At 34.1% G+C, this 21,419-nt stretch overlaps 1 protein-coding gene across 1 annotated transcript in view; it reads left to right on the top strand.

Annotated features, from left to right (window-relative positions):
- The window catches only part of R3HDM1 (R3H domain containing 1), a 128,647-nt gene that overhangs the window by 8,970 nt on the left and 98,258 nt on the right, over positions 1-21,419 (top strand). The window contains 6 exon segments of the mRNA XM_044913606.1: positions 3,417-3,458; positions 3,924-4,013; positions 8,138-8,252; positions 9,326-9,404; positions 18,247-18,306; positions 18,390-18,530. Of these exon segments, the coding sequence (XP_044769541.1) occupies positions 3,417-3,458; positions 3,924-4,013; positions 8,138-8,252; positions 9,326-9,404; positions 18,247-18,306; positions 18,390-18,530 (527 nt within the window).

Genomic DNA, 21,419 nt, shown 5'->3' on the forward strand with positions numbered 1-21,419 from the left:
ATACAATAGAATATTACTCAGGCTTAGAAAGGAAGGAAATTCTGCAGTATGCTATAACATGGATAAATCTTGAGGTCATTATGCTAAATGAAATAACCCAATCACAAAAGGCAAATACTGTATGATTCTACTTACATGAAGTACTTCAAATAGAACATTAAGACAAAGAAGAATGGTGGTTGCCAGGGACTGTGGGGAGAGGAGAATGGGAGTTATATGTAATTAGGTATAGAGTTTCAGTTTTACAAGATGAAAAAAATTATGGATGTGGATGGTAGTGATGGTTGTACAACATTATAAATGTATTTAATACTACTGAACTGTATACTTAATTGTTAAGATGGTAAATTTTGTGTGTATTTTTCTGGTTAAAAAAATGGGAAAAAGTTAAAGCATGCTTTAAGTAATAAGATACATTTTTTAAGAAATTGTATTCCTATTACAGCCAAATCTGGCTGCCAAATTGATACCAAAATATAAAACAAAGGCTATTTACTTTAATAAACAGAACTTGTTTTCTCTGCTTTGTTCTTGTGTATATATTATGTAATTTCAGTTCTTTGCTATTTGAAGTGAAATTATAACTGATTTTTATTGAGTAATGCCACTTTGGCAGGTTATAATCTACTTATGTAGTAGTGTATTAGTTTTCTATTGCAGCATAGCATATACTATAAACTTAGCTGCTTAAAAGAACATCCCCTTGTCAACTCACAGTTCTGTAGATTAGAAGCTAAGTTGGGCTCAGCCAAGTTCTTTGTCTAGGGTTTCACAACGCCAAAATCCAAGGTGTTGGCCAGGCTGGGCCCTCATCTGAAGACTTGGGAGAAGAATTTGCTTCCAAGCTCATTCCAGTTGCTGGCATAACTTAGTTCCTCACAGCTAGCTGTAAGTCTGAGATCCACGTTTCCTGACTGACTTCTCAGCCAAGGGCCACTCTGCTCCTAGAGCCTGCCTACAGTCCTCCCACGGCCTCTCCATCTTGGCAGCCAGCAATGGTGTGTCATTTCCTTCTCACCCTTTATTTCTGACTTGCTTTTCTGCTCCCAACTAAAGTAAACTTTCGACTTTTAAAGGGCTCTCCTGATTGGATCAGACCCAGCTGAGTTATCTCTGTATCTTAACATCAATTTATTTGGGATTTTAATTACATCTATAAAACCCCCTTCACAGCCTTACTTATACTTAGATTGGAGTTTGATTAAATAATCAGGGGATGGGAGTTTGGGGAAGCCATCTTTAGTGTTCTCTCTGCCATAGAGAGTATTTGATCCACAAGAAGGTTTTTTATAGGTCTGATGTAAAGTGTACTAGACTGAGGTTCTGAAGGTCTTGGGTTCTGTTTGACTGTTTAGTAATTCTGAACTTGGACTATGAGATTCTTGAGACCAGAACTGTCTTACTTATCTGTGTAGCCCCAGTGCCTGGCAGTGTCTTGTATATAAGCAGGAACTCAGAACATGTTAATTGAATGAAGTCACACTGAGATAATTTTACCTCTCTGTTTTCTTTTCATCTTCATTGTCATTAGAGGTTCCTACAGAATTAAAACTGGGCTGGTGAATGCATGTATAAGTCTATGAAAACTGTAAATCATTACTATAGGAGTAACATACAGTATCCTCACTTAATTTTTTTTTTTTTAAGTTAAATCTTATGGCTAGTGAGCAGAAGTAGGACATTGGTCTTCTGACAGGCTAGATTCCTAACCTTTAATAACCTATTACATATATATAGTGCTTTAGGTTTTACAAAACCCCTTTTTTAAATCTGCCTTTTAATGAACCTATTCAAGAGCCTTGAAAACTAGTACAAATACTATGAGCTTTTATACAGATGAGAATAAACTGAAAAATTTGACCAGGATCACCTACTTATAAGCAAAGCTAGAGATTTAAATTCAATCCTCCTGCATAGGAAATACAGCTTGTATTTGCCAATTCCTCATCTCTTTTATTTTAAAATTTTTTAATAGAAAGTTTTATACCCCTGATATTTAGAATTATAAGGGATGACCGAGGATGGGAATAAGTTACAAATTCTTTTTTCTTCTAATGCCTTGGAACTCATTTACTTTTGTGCATTTTCTAGTATTCATCTTTTGATTTCTCCCACTTTTTTGCCTGTAAGCCCTCACTCCATTATGTAGCATAACTTTTTAAATTGTGTGTTTTAGACTGTTAGAAATCCTCTTGACCAAATTAAAGAAAGTAAATGGGAACAGAGGACATGTAGAAGCTCTCGTAAGGAGCACTGATGTGTGCATCTGCATGCACTTACGTGCTGCTTCCTTCTCTGTAAGACATGGAAAGTCATTTTTCTTTATTTTTTCTATTTTCCTTTTGTTGTCACTGCTAAATTTGTAGTATGCATAATCCAGGGACAAAATCCCCAAAACACAATGCTGCTTATCTTTCAAGAACTTTGGGCACAAAATGGGGGACAGGACACACTGTTACTGCAGATTCTCATTTCTGTTGGTTTTACAGAAGGCTTTCGTGGATGTTAGAATGAAATGGTGGTTTTTTTTCATAGGTCAAGCATGCTAATCTAGATATTAAGGACTTTTTTTTAATGTTTCATGTTTGGTACCAAACTAGCTTCTTGCTTTTAATATGTATGAATGATAGATACCTGTCTGGTATTGGGGTTAGAGAGGTAGATTGGAGGTGGTAAAGTGTGTTTAAAACCTATCTGGCTCTATTTCACAGACACTTTAGCTGCTTTCCCAAACCAAAGCCTGTATCACAAACTACAGCTGGTTGCCCCAGCAGGTGTCCCAGTCATGGGATTGACAATCTTACAGTCGTGCTGAATGAACATGCACATTGTAACTCTGCCCTCTTTTCTTCATTTCTGCTTCATTGTCTTACCCTAGACCAGGCAAATAGGATTCCATCACTAATAAACTGGTGGTGAACTTCTTACAGTGTTGAAAAGACGCCATAGATAGATGGTTGTACTCTGACTCGATGTGCATTTGAAACATTCTTCTTAATAAGTTTGGAACTTTTCTAAGTGCAGCTACTTAAAATGCCTCAGGGGTTTTTGTGTGTGTGTGTGTGTGTGTGTTTCCTAATCTTAAAGTATCATGTGTTATAAAATAACTTAAGAAGTGTATTTGATTTTGGTACTACCTAAGAAGTTACCTTACAAGTTCCATTTAGCTCAGTTAACATGAGAATTGTGGCCATTTGCTGACTTAAAGAAAATACCAACCCACAGAATGATTTTAGAGAATCTTCCGCAAGTGTGCTTCTGGGAGGAATCAATACTTTTTTACTTAAAACAAACTTTGATTTCCTCATTTCCAATACTTTGTGCAGGTAGTTTCTCTGTGGTTTAGGATTATGAATTAAGCAACAAACTCTCTGTTTCGGTATGATATTTAATACAAATCTTTCTTGTGTGTTCAGCGGCCATTGCAGTCATTTGGACAGACAGGAAAAAGGTCTAAGGTATAGTAAATATTTTGTGCTGGCATGCCAAGGGCCTTCCTTCATGCTTGATGAATCCTTGTTTTCATACAGCACTGCATTCAGTTTAGTTTTGTCATATTTTGTTTGGGGCAGAAAGCTTATTTTGTTTTATTTGGGATTTTTGTCTTGCCTAGTCGCTTTTGTGCATTGCTTTTATATCTTTAATGGTTCTCTATAGAGAAAATGGCTTTCTTAACATTCTTTGGGTTTTGAAATTAGAATTAGTCCCATTCTTGCTATTGCTACAGTTTTCGAAACTGCAGTTATTTGTTTTCACTCTTAACAAAGGGTTTTGTGATATTTAATGATATATTTAACTTGTACATTTCACCTACTTTTATACTGGCAGAAACTATAAAGAAACTTTCTAAGAAACTCTAGGGGGCTTTTGGATATGCCCTAGATTTGTGAAATGTAGTGTTAATTTTAAATACTTTTCTTTAGTCAAGCTCAAAGTTAAAGCTAGTTCGGAGCCTTGCAGTGTGTGAAGAATCTCCACCACCCCCTACAGCAGAGATATCACAGGAGAACCAGGTAAAAAAAAAAACAAACAAAAACAAAACAAAACAAAATTGTTATTTAAAGACATGGTGCAGTAACCTGCTTCCTGGAGAATACTTTTTCATAAGGTTAAATAAAAGTTGTATATGCATGTGTGTGCATTATGTATGTGTTTTCATTTGTTTGTTTTATTTTTAATGTGAAACTGATTTCATAATACTTGCTACTGAAGATACACATGAAAAGGTGGAAAAACCTTATTACTTCAATCTAAGGCTTAGTGCAGTAGCTTCTCTCTGGAAAAATGTAGGGATTATATACTTAACTGGGAATATGACTTTAAGGGATTATAAATTATTATTGAAAAGTTATAAAATATTAAAGTAGTACTTAGACTGAATGTAATTGTGGTGAAATTTACCCTTTTGATTTTGGCTTTTATAAATTTGTTAAACACTTACTGCTTGTGTGTGAAGAGGAGAGACTACCCAAGACTTTGGCTTGATGTATTATTTTACTTATTAACCTGAATGCATGGTGAAGCCAGTTTTCTAGTTAGGTTGGCTGTAATAGTTTAATACTTCTAATTTCTCTTCTGTCTGTGCTTGTAAAATATTGAACAACTGAGGTTCAAGCAAATGGTTCAGTTTGCCTTTTGTATTCTTTTTAATGCTATGGCTTTACTTTTCTAATAATCTCAGCTATGCATTGATCTTTGTCTCATGTTACCTTTGGACATTTATACATAAATATTTTAGGACCCTCTACCAATGTTTTTATCAAGTGTGATAATTTTGCCTGTTTGTGCTTTGTTCTACTTCTTAAGGATATATCATGTCTGATATCCCCTTATATCCCAATAATCCATTTTCAAAGAACTAAAGCAACTTCATGGTTATTTAAGAAACTATGACTAAAAAGAGGAAGGAAAAAAATGACCATGGCAGGTTGTACATCTTTTTTTTTTAAATAAATGCCAATTGTACATTTATTAATTCAAAAAAAGACTGTTGTGCTTTACCTTGATTTAGAAGCTTATACCCTCAAAACCCACCTATAGATACTGAAGATAGTTGTCACATATTTAGAACGTGTTGGGTTCTTTAAAAATACTTCTTTGTTTCCAAAATACAAGAAAAGGAAGGTTTTGAAAATAAATTATTTATTGTCAATGAAGAATATATACAAATTCGTTTCCTTTGAAATTTGTTCAAGTGTCAGGAACATGGGGTTCAAAATTTGTGATTTTTATTTAAAAGTTAACTACATGGTTAAAGATAACTGTATATTCTATAAAGTAGATACACTTTAGTAATAAAATAATGGACTTTCTAGCAAGAAGCTGAAATATAATCAAAATATTTTATTAAGAATTATTGCCTGGAGAACATTTTTAAATGTTAACCTTTGACTTTTACATGGTTGTTGACAAGGCTGAAGAGTTATGGCACACTTTGGAAGAAATGAATGAAATTTTTTTTAAATAGCAATTTTAAGAGTTACATTGTACAAGTCAGAGTAAACAGTACACCTCTACAAGGTGGAGCAGTGGATATTGTAACGTTTTTTGAAAATTCATTTCTTCATTCCGCTGTCCAAAATGTTTCATCATCTTAGCCTCATGGAATTAATCCAGGATATTGAGAAAATGAGAAGGGTCAGGCATTCATAAGACTGTTAATACGGAAAAAGTACATACTTTTTGAGAAAAAGTGTAATGTGATCTTAGGTCTTATTCAGTACATTTTAACCTGATCTGAAAAATATTAGAGGGAAAATTCTCACAGTGCTACATAAATATGCCTAGTGAAAATTTATATGAGAAAAAATATCAGGATTGTATGTTTTATATTAATACATATATTATTGATCAGAGATAATAATTTTTGTGTTTATATAAAGTTCAAAAAGCTGAGTTTATAGCATGTGAAAAATGAATAAGGTATTTATGCCAGAGTTCAGTATTCCACTTAATAGGTTCTTTCTCAGTTTCTTTTGGATACAATAAATTTTTTCTTTTCAGATAATAACCCATTATTATTCTCTCTGAGCAAAAGATATTCCTTTTAGTAGAAAGTTGTCTTCTTCCAAGCCTTGAGTTAACTAAATTGCACCTGAACAGGAATTAGAAAATGAACTATTTCTCATGAAATGTGGTAGTATCTAATTCTTGGCAGTAGAGACACTTTCCAACTAATAATGCCTGCTTCAGAATGTGATTTTTGAGGAATTAACTTGGAATAAAACTCATTATTCAAAAGATTGAGAGGCAATTAAAAGAGAAATGTCACTTGTGTCTGATGAGAGCTTATGAGAGGGAAGTGACCTCAATAACAGATTTCAATGACAGAGTGAAGAGTAAAGGAGTTACAGCTTCCTATGGAGATGTTGCTATCCTTCCAGTTATTTATAGTCAGAAGAGTTCATTTAAAAGGACTACTGAGTTTAAAATATGTCTCATTTATTTGCTACTAAAAACAAGGCCTCAGTACCAACTGAAAGCAAGGCCTCAATGTATGAAGCCTACTGGATTTTTAAATACATTTCATCTTGATAAAATAATTTAGTATCTGTAATTAAAATGTAGGGCTTTGGGAAGGGAATTTAGCAATGAAATTGGATAATGGAAGTTCCTTTTAGTGAAGGTCTGAATGTGAAATCTTTTCTTCCAACCTGGATTCCATAGATTATTCTTGAGTAGGAGTAGAATTTATAAGTCAGGAAAACTTCTGTAATATTCTACTTCTGAAACATAGTTCTGGGATTCGTTTTTAAATATCTGTTTTACATTTAGGAATAGAATAAGGAAAGATTAGAAAGCGAGTCATAATGAGAAAAATGACTTACCAGTTGATGAATATATGAAGTTGTTTAATATATGAAGTTTAGTAAGCAAGATAAAGGAAGGGCATAAAGCAAGTATTCCATCATTCTAATAAAAATTGCCATGCAGAGCTTTTGCCCTGTATTCTAAGTACAAATTTGAACTGAAGTAGAATGGGAAGCAGAAGTAAAAGGAGATAAAAATAGCAGTCACCAACCCTATAGGAAAAAATACATACATATATATATATATATGATCTGAAATTCTGCCAAATATTATTTCAAAAAAATTATGTGGGGGGGGGGAAAAGGTTAATAAAATTCATGTGGTTGCAAGTTCAACTCCTGAAATTTATATCCCCTTTGATGTTGACTTATTAGACCTATTTCCACCACAGCTATCGCCCAGAAAAGTGAAGTAATTATCTGATCAGAGTTTTTCATCACTAAAGAATAGTATCATTTAGTCTACAAATAGATCATACCTCTAGCATTAGTAGAACTGGTCTGGAAGTGATTCTACCTTTATAACTTTGCCTGAATAAACAGAGCAATGTGATTTGATTTTTTGTTTTTTGCCTTTTTAGGCTATGTGAATTCATTTCCAACAATTTCTTTGGGTTTTGAAATTATATGTAATGACACTATTTTTGAAATGGAATGTAGAATTCCTTCTCCTTTTCAGTTTTATAGAATGTGATCACTTCACAGTTAAATATTACATATCCAGAAGGAAAACAATCTTGTTTGAAACCTTTCTAAAACTTTGTGGTGATTGAAGGAGGAATAGTAATGTGTAAATCATAAATTAAAGATAATCAGTTGTGTGGATTTGGTTTTGGAAAGTTTTACTTACATTTTTATATGTTAAGAGAATGGAGGAGTATGAGATAATAATGGATACTCAAAAAATTATTTTTTAAGTACTGACTTGTCATTCGTTCGTATTGTCATAATTGATGATAATTATTTCTTTTGTTTGGCTGTGGCTTCTCCAGTACAAAAATAGGTTAAGAAGACCTTGCTTCTGACTCTCTAGGGGTTTCATAAGTAGATATCTTCAGAGTAATGTGGAAAATACTTACGTTCTCTGAAGTAATTTTGAGGATATGTTTCAATTGATATATTCAACTCAAAACATTAATTGTTACTGTCTAGAGTTAGATAAAAATAAAAATATTAAGTTGTATTCCAGTTTGAAGAATCTAATTGGATAACATAAAAACTGTGTCCCTTTCCTCCTGTACAGTTTTGTGTTACTCAAGAAATAAAATGTATGGTATTAACTAAATTGCTTTATATTTTCATTTATAACTGATTTTGCCTTCCAACAGGAGAAAATTCAGATCCAGTTAACGCAATCATTTGAAAAAGAAGAGAAGCCCTCAAAAGATGAAGCAGAAAAAGAAAAAGCCAGTGATAAGTTGCCCAGAAAAATGTTATCAAGAGGTTTGCAATTTATTTCTGTGTTTTCAAACAAAATTTTAATTTTAATATCAATAATTCCATCCTTTACCCCCAGAAAAATTAAAAATAGTATATCTGTAGTAAAAATGCTAACAGAACAGACTGAAGGGATGATAAAATATTTGTTCATCTGGGCAAAATGGCAACACAAATCTGAACATCAGTAAGATGCTTCAGCCAAAAAACTGCAACATACGCCAGAATCACTGAGGCAGGTAACTGTCTTGACCTCTTATTGGTCTCATAATGGAATACTGGAATCACTATAATTTGAATACTTGATTCCGCTAAAAATAATACTACTCTTTAATTCTTTATGATACAACGATCTGATGCCAAAATATTCAGTATCCAGTAAGAATATTCTTGGAAACCCAGAATGTTTATCTTTCATAATCAGTTTCAAGGAACTCCACCATCATCTAGCATTGCAAGTCAATAAAAATGCTTCTTTGATTTATAAACCCAGTTACATTGGCCGGTATTATAAACAGCATAAGTATATTACATTTAGGGGGAAGAACTTAAATATGCAAAACTATGCATGCGTAGTCTGAAAAACTATTTTGAAAGCAAGCCTTTGGTGATAGACTTGATCAAATCTAATTAAATATTCTTTCAGAACTAGAATTCCTACCTAACTCCAAATTATTGCCTCTACGTATATTCATAACTGAACTAAGCTGTCTTAATTTGCACTAATTGTAGATGATTTAACTCATTCTAATTTTTCACTCAAGGAGGCATTTTTAATCACGAGAATTGTGTGTATATAAAATGGTCTTTAAAGAATTTAGAGTAAATTAAACTGGCACATGTGAGAAAAAATTTTAAGAACATGCATGTACATGCAGTTATATAAATCGATGTCATGTTTATTATATGGGAATAGAAAGCTTGTGGTCATCTGAGTTCATCATAAATTCCCTTTTCCTAATTTGTCAGTTTTTTTCCCATGTGGGGCATCTCATTTAAGATTATGCATCATGTGTGAAAGGGAAAGGGATTTGTTTTCAAACAGCTTTATACTGGGTTTTTGTGTTGTTGTTTTTTAGATTCCAGTCAAGAATACACTGATTCAACTGGCATAGATCTACATGAATTTTTAGTAAATACATTAAAAAACAATCCCAGGTAAAAATTAAATTTATAAGGTTTACATTGCTTAGAGTACCATAATTTTGCTATGTTTGTTTTCATTACTGAGTTAGAATATTAGAATAAGATTACAGTGTTTGAAGAACACCAGAAACATTTTAGTTTCTTAGGGCTAAGATGTTGTTGGTCTACTATATGAACATGTATAAATAGTTCTTTGCATTATTCATGTCCCATGATATAAAAATAACTCATCCTTTTTGTAGGAATTTTTGGAAATACAGAATCACCAAGATATTTTGGCTCTTAATTGAGGTAGAGAGGTAATCATGAATCATGGAAAAGAAAAAGAAAAAACTTCCCTTGTAATAATACTCTCAACCACATAAGAACTTGGTGTATTCATTTATATGAGTTTTTGAACTTAGCTAAATGCAGAATTTTTGTTCCTTCTCAGGTGTTAACCTTCAACCCATAGATTTTTAAGGTCCTTATGTGGGTCACTGTGAAACCCTTTGTATTGCCAGGGTACTAATGAATAGACTCTAACTTTCTGGTAGGTCATTGACCCCTTTGTGGCATTCTCCCCACAAAAAGGCTTATCTACAAAATACACGTCCCTGGGGTAGAAGACTCCAAGGTTGAGAATCCCTCTTCTAGATGTTAGCTTCCTGGAGTGATAGTTTTTTAACATACATTAAAATGAAAGTAAAACAGTTTCTTTGGGTATATGCACATGGAAGAAAACAGGAATAATTCTCTTTAGTCTCACTGAGGCTTATGTCATGCTTCAAGATAATCTTTATTTTCATTCAGGATTTATTGTAGTCAGTATCATCTGGGTTTTCTATTTTACATTTAACATAAACGCCAAAAAGAGAACCACCAAAATGAAAAGTGGTCTCCTTGTTAAAAGGGCTGAAGGAGTATATAGTATGGAGTGAGGAAGAAGATAAGACAAGTCTACATAACTTCTTCAGTTCAAGTTTATTCCTCAGTGGTCCCAATAGAACAATTAATTCATTAGTTCATTGAACAAGCATTTACTGAGCATCTGTCATGTTCCAAGCGTTGTGCTAAAAAATAGTAGATATAAAGATAAAGAAGATATAATCTCTACCTTAAAGTATTCACCATTTCTGAGCTAGAAAAAAAGACATGATATATAATTGAAATAGAATTGAGGTGTGGGGAACCTGGTTCTGCCGCTCCGACTGCTTGTGTACTCTCTCTCTCTCCCTGTCAAATAAATACAGAAAATTTTTTTAAAAAACAAAATAGAATTGATGTTGTTCAAGAAGTTTTTGGAGTTTTATGAAAATCCAGGGAGGAGGCCTCAACCTCGTTTTGAGAGGATATGGGAAGACTTCACTGAAAATATATGCCTGAGCTGAACCTTGAATTCACAGCGCTTTAAGTAGAAGCTCTCCGTATAGAGAAGCATGAAAAAGGCATTCTAGAAAGGCGTTCTAGGCAATGCGTCTACACACGCATTGACAAGATACAGTAGTGTGTGAGTAGTATACTTCCTTTCTCACACACTACTGTGCGGGATTGTACATTCTGGCTCCAGCAGGGAGGCATATAGCAGGTGATTCTAGAAAGTGATGGGGAAGGTGTTGGTGAGGTATGAAGACAGCCCATTTCCATTTGTCCTTGACCTAAGATTGTACCAACATTATGGGGTGGTGAGTCCCAGTGAGTGGAGTGCTACTGGGAAGCTAAGGATGCTAAAAAAGATCTTTAAGACAGTAAGGAACAGTGAAAAATAGTCTTTTTTGAAATGTCAATAGTGTACCATTTAAGTACTGAGTTTGACATGCTAAATTGAAGAATAATTAATGGATTTTGTATAGGATAATGCCATAATCAGATGTGCATTTTAGAAAGATTACTTTGGCAGTGAGGGACCAATACCACAAACAAGGAGTGTGGCTAGGAGACCATAGGGAAGAAAAGAGAAAGATACTTAGGAAGTACCATGGTAGTGGTGTGATATGGTAGAACAGAATAGCTACTAGGTTTCTGGCTAGGCTGACAGCCCCATTAACTGCGAAAGTGGGTAAGGAGCAGGCCTGAATGGAATAGGGCATGTTCTGTTATAAATAAGTATAGTTTGAGGTGCCTGATGAAAAATCAGGAGATGAGATCTGTCCAAAATTAAAAAGCTCTGGTTTTCAAGTAAATGGGCCTGACTCAAGTAATAGATTCAGGAGTCACTAGTAGAGATGGAGCTTGAGAAGGATGTGTTTGCCCTGAGAGATGGATTAAATGACAAGGATAAAATTCTGTGGAAAGACAGCATAAACAAGGTAGATGAGAAAGGAAGAGACTTAAGTCTTAAAAGCAGAACAATCATGAGAACATTTGTCTTAGCTGGGGCAGGGAGTGGCGGCCTGGGTGACTCAGTCAGTTAAGCATCTGACTCTTGATTTCTGTTCAGGTCATGATCTCAAGGTCACGAAATTGAGCCCCTCGTCAGACTCCACCCTGGTTTTGAAGCCTGCTTGAGATTCTATCTCTTTCTCCCTCTCCTGCTGTCGTTCCCCGCTCCTCCCCCCCCACCCTCTTTTTCTGTCTCAAGAAAAATGAAGTTAGCCAGGGGGTCAGAAGCCAGGAGCTGTTTCATGAAAGATAAAATAACACAGGGACTTGAAAATAGAAGTACCAAAATCAGCCTACTAGGTTGAGAAATTAGGAAATTGCTGGCTATTTTAATAAATTGTTCCATTTGGGGTGGGATGGTGGAAACCAGAACTCAGTGGGTTGAGGAATAAGAGGGAAGGTAGAAAACACGTAGCTTAATTTCCATGAAACAAAATAAGATGCTAGAAAGGCAGAATTTTTCTTTGCTCTGAACCTGTAGGAGAGACCTTGGTAAGGACAACAATTAGAAGTCTATTTTTATACATCCCAAAATATCTTTCTATTGTAAGTTCTCTGTTTTCTTCTACAAATGCAAAAATTTTAAAGTTATCTGCATATATATTTTTAAGTATACAATTTAATGGTTTTATTATACCCACAGATATATGTAGCCATCACTACAGTCAATTTTAGAATTTTTTCATCCTTCCAAAAACAAACCCTGTATTCTTTAGCTCTCATCTTCCTATGCTCTGAGCTCTAATCTACTTTATATCTCTATAGATTTTCCTGTTTTGGATATCTCATAGGAATGAAATCATGTGTATGTGGTCTTCTGTGGACTGGCTTCATTCACGTAGCATAATATTTTCAGGTTTCCTCCATGTTGTAGCATGTATCAGTACTTTATTTATTTTCTGTGTATGCATTTATATTTGAATAAACATAAGTGAATAATTCATGTAATGGCTAGTGTATAAGTTATTACTAATGTCAGTGTGGTTTAGAAAGTTGTAGCAAATGTTAAATTTTTGTGAGAAATAAAATTTGCTAAATTAATGACTCAGTGTTCTCTCAATGAAACACACAATTAATTGCCAGATATACATGGTACAAAAGTAGTAGTAAGTATGACAGGTTTCCAGTAAAATTTTCAAGAATCAGTATTGCTCAGAGAGTTCTGCTAGATTTTAAGCAGATTTATTTTTAGTAATATAAAAATTCAGTGTTTCATTTCAAAATTTTTCTTCTGATCATAAAATTTTTATCTTATTCTTAGCCAAATAAATAAACTTAGCTCCAAATGTAAAATAATTTATCAGTAATTCTTATTGCAAGAAGTATTTGCAGAGGCTATGTTAACTAGTCATTGCTGAATTAGAACCTAAGAACCTAAAATTGACTTTGATAGAAATTATACTCAGTGACATGATCTTCTACCTATTTTTGTATTGATTTTATACCATTTTGTGTAAATTCCATGTGTAGTAAAGAAATATGGATAATACAGGCAACTGTGTTATATAACTAATGGAGGGGAGAAACTTTTGGATTAATCCTGAGAATGGGTATTTTAAAAGTAATTTGGTTTGCTCTGGGGAATGTCATATAATAGTTCTGTTTTAATTTCTAAAATTGCTTTTATTGGAAGTAATGTTTATTTTATTTATCTGCTGTAAATGTTTGGCCAGGCTCATATGGAATATTGGGAAAGGGGGTGGTCAGATAGAGGCATTATTGTTTTCTGGGTTTTTTTTATTTGCCACTGATATTACCAGCTGTGTACAGTTTCTCTAAAGTTATTTCTGGTATAATGGCTAGAACACTGATAGCTAAAAGATTTTTGCCCCTTCATTTTAACCTTAGGTAATAGCTTATTGATTGGTTTGATTGAGATCCCTGTTCTTCTTATTTTTAAAATAATAGACAGCATACAGGGGCGCCTGGATGGCTCAGTCGTTAAGCGTCTGCCTTCAGCTCAGGTCATGATCCCAGGGTCCTGGGATCGAGCCCCGCATCGGGCTCCCTGCTCTGCGGGAAGCCTGTTTCTCCCTCTCCCTCTCCCCCTGCTTGTGATCCTGCTCTCACTGTGTCTCTCTCTGTCAAATAAATAAATAAGATCTTTAAAAAAATAAAATAATAGACAGCATACATTGGTTCCCTTTAAAAGAGTGTACAATAATTTCAATAAGTATGCCCACTTTTAGGTTCATGTGCTAAAAACCTTATGCCTTGGGAAAAGTAATTTGTGCACCTGTTAGTTTGAGTCCTGTATGCAGTGCTTCTCTAAAGGGTTATTAATTTTTTAACTTACAGTCATTACCAAAATATCTAACCTTGATTACATATTACAGGAAATATATACTAAGCTGTAGTGGATAAAAGGCAGGAAGTGTAAATCTTAAGAATTTAGGAAGATTACCAGCCTTATTTTTCTAATAAGTTATACTTCTTAGTAACTAAGAGTTTAGTAAACTAAGCAGGGAGGCTTAGTTTAAATAGTATGTGGTCCAGATAATGATAAAAAATGCTCTGCAAGACATCCAAACGGCCAACAGACATTTGAAAAAGTGCTCAACATCACTCAGCATCAGGGAAATACAACTCAAAACCTCAGTGAGATACCACCGCACACCAGTCAGAATGGCTAAAATGAACAAGTCAGGAAATGGCAGTTGTTGGCGGGGATGTGGAGAAAGGGGGACCCTCCTACACTGTTGGTGGGAATGCAAGCTGGTGCAGCCACTCTGGAAAACAGTATGGAGGTTCCTCAAAAAGTTGAAAATAGAGCTACCCTATGACCCAGCAATTGCACTACTGAGTATTTACCCCAAAGATACAAATGTAGTGTTCCGAAGGGGCACATGCACCCCAATGTTTGTAGAAGCAATGTCCACAATAGCCAAACTATGGAAAGAGCCTAGATGTCCATCAACAGATGAATGGATAAATAAGATGTGGTATACACACACACACACACACACACACACAATGGAATATTATGCAGCCATCAAAAAAATGAAATCTTGCCATTTGCAACGACGTGGTTGGAACTAGAGGGTATTATGCTAAGCGAAATAAGTCAATCAGAGAGAGAAGTATCATATGATCTCACTAATATGAGGAATGTGAGAAACAAGACGGAGGATGATAGGGGAAGGGAGGGAAAAATGAAACAAGACGAAACCAGAGAGGGAGACAAACCATAAGAGACTCTTAATCTCAGGAAACAAACTGAGGGTTGCTAGAGTGGAGGGGGGTAGGAGAGATGGGGTGGTTGGGTGATGGACATTGGGGAGGGTATGTACTATGGTGGGCGCTATGAATTATGTAAGACTGATGAATCACAGACCTGTACCCCTGAAACAAATAATATGTTACATGTTAATAAAAAAAAATCCTCTGCAATCCATAGATCTACATGTGAAAGAAAAAAAGAAGCCTGAATTTTTATGAGTAGCTAGTAAAATTGTTAGAATTTTTTCTTTCATGGAGACAACAGAAATTTCTTTTCGGTAGCAATATATTCACTGAAGAACATTTCACAGATCTTTTGCCCACTGTTCAAAAACAGAAAACCATTTTTTTTTCTATCTTGTATGATACAAGTATTCCTAACCTGGCTTCCCCCCCCCCCCCCCCACCACTCCCATTTGCATGGTAAATGTTTTTCCATCCCTTCACTTTCAATCTGCATGTGTCTCTAGGTCTGAAATTTGTAGATAGTATATAGATGGATCATCTTTTTTTAATCCATTCATTCACCCTATATCTTTTGATTGAAGCATTTAGTCCATTTAAAGTAATTATTGGTAAGTGTGTACTTACAGCCATTTTGTTACTTGTTTTCTGGTTGTTTTATAGTTCTCTGTTCTTTTCTTCTTCTCTTGGCTCTCTTCCCTTTGTGGTCTGATGAGTTTCTTCAGTGTTATACTTGGATTCCTTTCTCTTTTTATGTGTGCATCTATTTTAGGTTTTTGATTTGTGGTTACTGTTATGTTCGTATATAACATGTATAGCAGTCTATATGAAGTTGATGGTCGCTTAAGTTTTAACTACATTAAAAGCACAAAATTTTTACTTCCCTCCCCCATGTTTTATATATATATGATACCACATTTTACATCCTTTTATTTTGTGTACCCCTTGCCTGATTTTTTAGATATAATTTATTTTACCACTTGTGTATTTTAACCTCCATATTGGCTTTATTAGTGATTAATCTACTACCTTTATTATAGGTTTGCACTTACCTGTGAAACAGAAGACCAACTTGAAAGTACTATTTCATGAATGCTTAATGAATTGTCTGCCTCAGATTCCTTTTTTTTTTTTAACAATAAGTATATAAAATACATCAGGGAAGTTAGAATTATTTCATCTCAATATACATTGTACTTAAAAGGTTAAATGAAAAGAGGGTCTTATAGTTACATAAATTAGTCCTTTTGTCGGGGGGGAGCCATCTGAAGTAAACCTACCCAACCGCCCCAAAAATCTTCGGGGAAAAAATATTAAAAGACTTTATGAGTGAAATAATTTGATTAATAGATTCCGTGCGGATACATTTGTTGAGCTCCTCTATATAGTCCAAATAAGTATACAATGACAATTGTGATAAATGCTTTTAAAAAAAGTGTGAAAGAAACAGATTCTAAGAAAGAATATAGAAAGTTGTTCTAGGCAAAGGAAACAGCATGTTCAAGTAACCAGAGACAGGAAGAAGCTTGGCAAGTACAGAGATAAGCCAAAATGGTAAGAGTTTTGTGATTAAGGGGCAGAAGGTGAGGCTGAAGAGGTAGATAAATGTAGGCCCCATTACAGATACTTATTTTTAACCTAAGAGCAGTGGGAAGCCTATGATAAATATTTAACCAAGGCAATAACATGTGGTCACATGTGTGTTTTTAGAAGATGGTTATGGATGTTTCAGGTAGAATAGATAAGGAGGGAACAAGGGAAGACACAGAGAAACAATAGACGACGGTTCTAGTAGTCAAGCCAGAGATCCTGCTTGCTTGGATCCAGGGTAGCAGCAGTGAGAAAAAGAAGAAAAATAGAAGGCAGATAAAATTTGCAGTAGTAATTAACTGCATAGGAGGATTAGAAAAAGGATTATAGCAGGCCACAGATGCTTCTAGTACAGTATGCTGGGTGAAAGAAAGTGCCACTTACTGAGATGAGGAATACTAAAGGTAAACCAGGCTTGGGGCAGAATTGAATGTTGCTAGAATTTGTGTTAAAGTGTAATCTGGTTTTCAGCTTTGGGTTTAAAGTCACCAGGTAGACATGTTTTTCTCTTGAGTTTTCAACTAATGTATAAATATATATGTATATATATATATATATATATATCAAATATTACTCGGTTTTTATGAGACTTCTTTGCAACTAGAGGGAGGGTCAACTCAGGGCTGATGTATAGTATAGACTTTCAGGCAGCTTAAGCAGGAGCACCACATCCTCTGTCCTATTAGAGTTAGAGGATTCTACTCTGTATTGTTTATTTGAGAGGGAAACATTAAACTTCGGCCTAGTTTTCTTGATCTCTAAAAATTCAGGGACGGAACTGAATGATCTGTAAAGCTACTTCTAGTTTGAAGATTCTCAGAGTGTTTGTTTGTTTCACATGCACACGAAATTCCCAGTGAGCACAAAAACACTCATTTGAGCCATGTCCTTGGTATGTGAGCAAGGTGGTCCTTTCGGGAGTAGTGATACCGTTAATATTCGTTACAGCATATGTGCGTTAAATAGGACCCTAGTGGTCTAAAGGAGCACATGCAGGTTCTCCCTAGAGTCCTTATTTATTTTTCATATTGGAAGCCTTGAGTTCATTTTTATTTTTATGGCAAAAATTTCCAAAGTCTTAAAAATGTATGATGCAAGTTTACAGAATGATTTGAAAAGGCTTCTCCTTCTGAGTTAGAATTAGTAATGTAATTCATACTTCTCTGCTATAATTCCATCTCTATACTAGCATTAGATTCCCACAGGAGTATTCCTGTTATTACTGGCATTGCATGTTCTTTAGAGTACTGTTTCTATAGAGTTCAGGATAACAAAGTCATGAGCCTAACTAAAGATGTCTGTTCCTGCTATTTCTCAGCTTTTTTAAGGAAGTAAAGATTAATATGCTCTTATTATCCATGTATCTACAGAACAGACTCCAACATAGTGATACTTAGCAGATCAAAATATATCTGTTTTAAGAATGGCCACATGTTGGTAATTGTTGAAGTTGGGTAAAGGCTACATTAAAATTCATTACACGGTTCTCCGTACATTTGTGTATGTGTGAAATTTTCCATAATAAAAAATTAAACTAAAAAAAGTAATCTTATTTTTTTCTAAACATTACTTTTTTAGAAATCATGTATATATTCTGGCATCAAGTTTGTGATATTCCTCAAAAATGCAGTTTTTAGGGAAAAATTTAGCCATAATAATTCAGTATTTATGATTATTTCAGTGTTAAGTTTTATATATGAGTCTTCATATTTTGTTTCAGGGACAGAATGATGCTGTTGAAATTGGAACAAGAAATTTTAGATTTCATTGGTAATAATGAGTAAGTCCTGACATTTAACAAGAAAACAAATTGTCATCATAGTTCTCCTTGACTTACTAAATTAGTTTTTCTTCTACTTCTAGGTCTCCACGTAAAAAATTTCCCCCAATGACATCTTACCATAGGATGCTATTACACAGAGTAGCTGCTTACTTTGGATTAGACCACAATGTTGATCAGAGTGGGAAGTCTGTCATAGTAAACAAAACTAGTAATACAAGAATGTAAGTATCAACAAATGTAGGCATTTGTTAAGTATGTATGTGACCATACTTTATCTTTCTACAGCACCTTTCATCCGAGGTTTTCCACGTTTTAGCAGCCTAATTAAGCGTTATGACAACCTTATGTAATAGGGCCAAAAAATACATAAAATGTATTTTAGCACACTAGATACAAAATGAACCAGTCTAGACTAAAATAAGGCAAATCGATAAGGACTGGTTTAAAAGCGCAAAAACAAAAAAACTTGAGAAGTCCTATCAGTTATGTTTGAAAACCATTCACTTGGATTTTTTAGTTAATGTAATTTAGATAGCTGTGGCCAACTTTAAGCAAATTTGGGGTTTTTTGCTTGTTTTTTTAATTCAAGTTAATACAGTGTAAAAAAAATTTTTTTAAGGCAGATTTTGACACCCTCACATTCAATTAATCTGCCATCATGTTACCATCCTTTCAACCTTTAGTTTTGCTTCTTTATCCCACAAATCTCAAGAAGGTGGGACTGTTGATTAATACAGTATTATCCATAATGTTGTATCCCCCTTCTGAGCTATGTATAATTGACTGAGGTAAAGTTTTTAAGGAGTTAAGAGGAGCCATTTGCTTTAAAAAGTGATAGCCTTATAGTGTTGCTGAATTATATCATCAGTGTTGGTATTTGGAAGCAAAAGGCCCAATGCAGAGGTACCTAAAATTTTAACATGTACCTCTTCTGCATATTTGTAAAACTAATCCTAAAGCACCTAGTTGATTTCAGCTAATATTTATACTTTGGTGGTAATCTGCTTATCGGGAGCATTTTCTATATCAATTTCATATGTGGCAGCAGTGGGTCTGTGGTAATGAGCAACAGTCAGCTTCAGATGACATAGATAATGCTAAAATTAATTATTTTTCTGCTTTTCTTGAAGCTATGTTTCTCTTAGGGTCTTATCTATGAACTATTCAATTTGCATGGTTGTATTTAATTCACTTACATCCCTTCTGTTATAATGGCCTTTACTCTTACAGCTGCCATATTGTTTACTGGAACAAAGTTGGTTTTCTTCCATTTCATATGGTGTTTTGTCAACTAAATATATAACAGTGGTGGAACCTAGTATTTTTAAATTTTTGTTCCTATAATTAAAATTAGTGAAGATAGATGTCTTTGAAAAGGATCTTGTCTTTCTTTAGAGATTATATTTTACCTACTGCAAATGTGAATCTGATTTAATTTTCCTCTACTTGTCCCTTACTCTTAAAAATATCCTCATCAATTAGTTTTTGCCCAATTCGTTATATCATAGCTCAAGTAACCATAAGATTTGAGCTGAATTGAAGGTGAATAGAACTCTAATTCATTTAGCCAATACCTTTCAACATTACTCAGAGCTGCTGGATACCCAACCACATGTACATTAGCAGGCATTTTGTCTAACATTTCGACTGATGACTCTAAGGTTTTCGATACAGTGTAACCTCAGTTATTTGAATGCTATGAATGGTGTCAGAAAGCTTTAGGATTCTCTTTATCAAAGTCATCAAAAGTTGAGCTAAACACAGATGTTCATGATGTACTTAAAGAAGAATGGATCAGTAGTGTAATTATAACTAGACATTCAGATCATTGAAGTTACACTGTATTCTTATTTTATATCTTCTGAAATATGAAGAAGGTTGTAAATCAGAAAACCTTAGAGATCTGCTCCACATTGAATAAATGCAAACTTACCTTTTCCTCATAGGCAAATTACCCGCTCCAGCCTTGAACCAGTGGTGTTGTGGATGTCAACAACCCGGTGTCCACTGGGGTGTCTCAATGGAGCGGGAAGTTGGCGATTGCAGGGCAGTAATATCAGGCATCTATAAAAGAAAGAGGTAAGACAGTCTTAAGGTTAGCTGAAATGCCTGCCAATGCTATTTGGTGTGGGAATCCAGCTGCTTTAGAAAAGTTACCAGGCTTTAGGTCAAACATTATAGTTGACTTTGGAATAAGAATCTCTCACCCAAGTATAGACTCCTTCAAGAAGAAAATATGACTTTGAACAGCTACAAAAATAGTTGATAAAAGTAAGCAGGGTAATCATGTGACAGAAATAACATACTGCCATCTTCAGAACTAAATAGATAATCTTTCAAACTCCTACTAAAGAAAGCAGTCTTTTCCTCCTCATTTTGGTCATGAAATTGTTGTTACTCTTTTTATTGTTCTTCCTAGTTATGTACATAGCTCTGTGTGGAGATCTGCTCTTGTTTCACTTATCTGAGTATATTTTAAAGTAGAGATTTCTTCAGCTTACTTAGATAATTCTTATTTTTAAATCTCCTTTTGCATAATTTGACAGGATGTAGAAACAGTACTTTAAAAATTCACTAGGTTAAAACAAATATTCAGAAGAGTTACTTGAATATTATGTATAATATATATGGTCATGTTTGCTGAAGATATCATTACTTAGGTTTATTTGGTTTAGAAATTTACTTGGAATATTCACAATACATTATGTCCCTATATAATACATATTTAAACTATATGTAAAAATCTACTCGGGTTCGGTTAGACTCCTTTGTGCCTCTAAATATATTTTTATGTATCATGTATTTCAAAAGAATAATTCCAATTTTATAATAAGATGTTATTAAGTCACAAGAGTATTAAATAAATTAATTTGTTGAAGCTGACAATATATTTTAGAAAGTGAAGTTTTACATAATTTTAGTTTTCCACAGAACATAACCTTATGTCTGTCTTCTGGATCTCATTAGAACTTGGAACATTTCTATAGAGGAAAGACCATTCAGCCATTGTTACGATTTCATAATTATTCCTTAAGGTCCAAAACTTTAATGAAGTTTTAACCTCCAAAAAAAGAACTATTTTTTTTTTTTTTTTTTTTTTTTTTTTTAAA

This window comes from Neomonachus schauinslandi, chromosome 3 (assembly GCF_002201575.2).
Source record: "Neomonachus schauinslandi chromosome 3, ASM220157v2, whole genome shotgun sequence".
Taxonomy (NCBI): domain Eukaryota; kingdom Metazoa; phylum Chordata; class Mammalia; order Carnivora; family Phocidae; genus Neomonachus; species Neomonachus schauinslandi.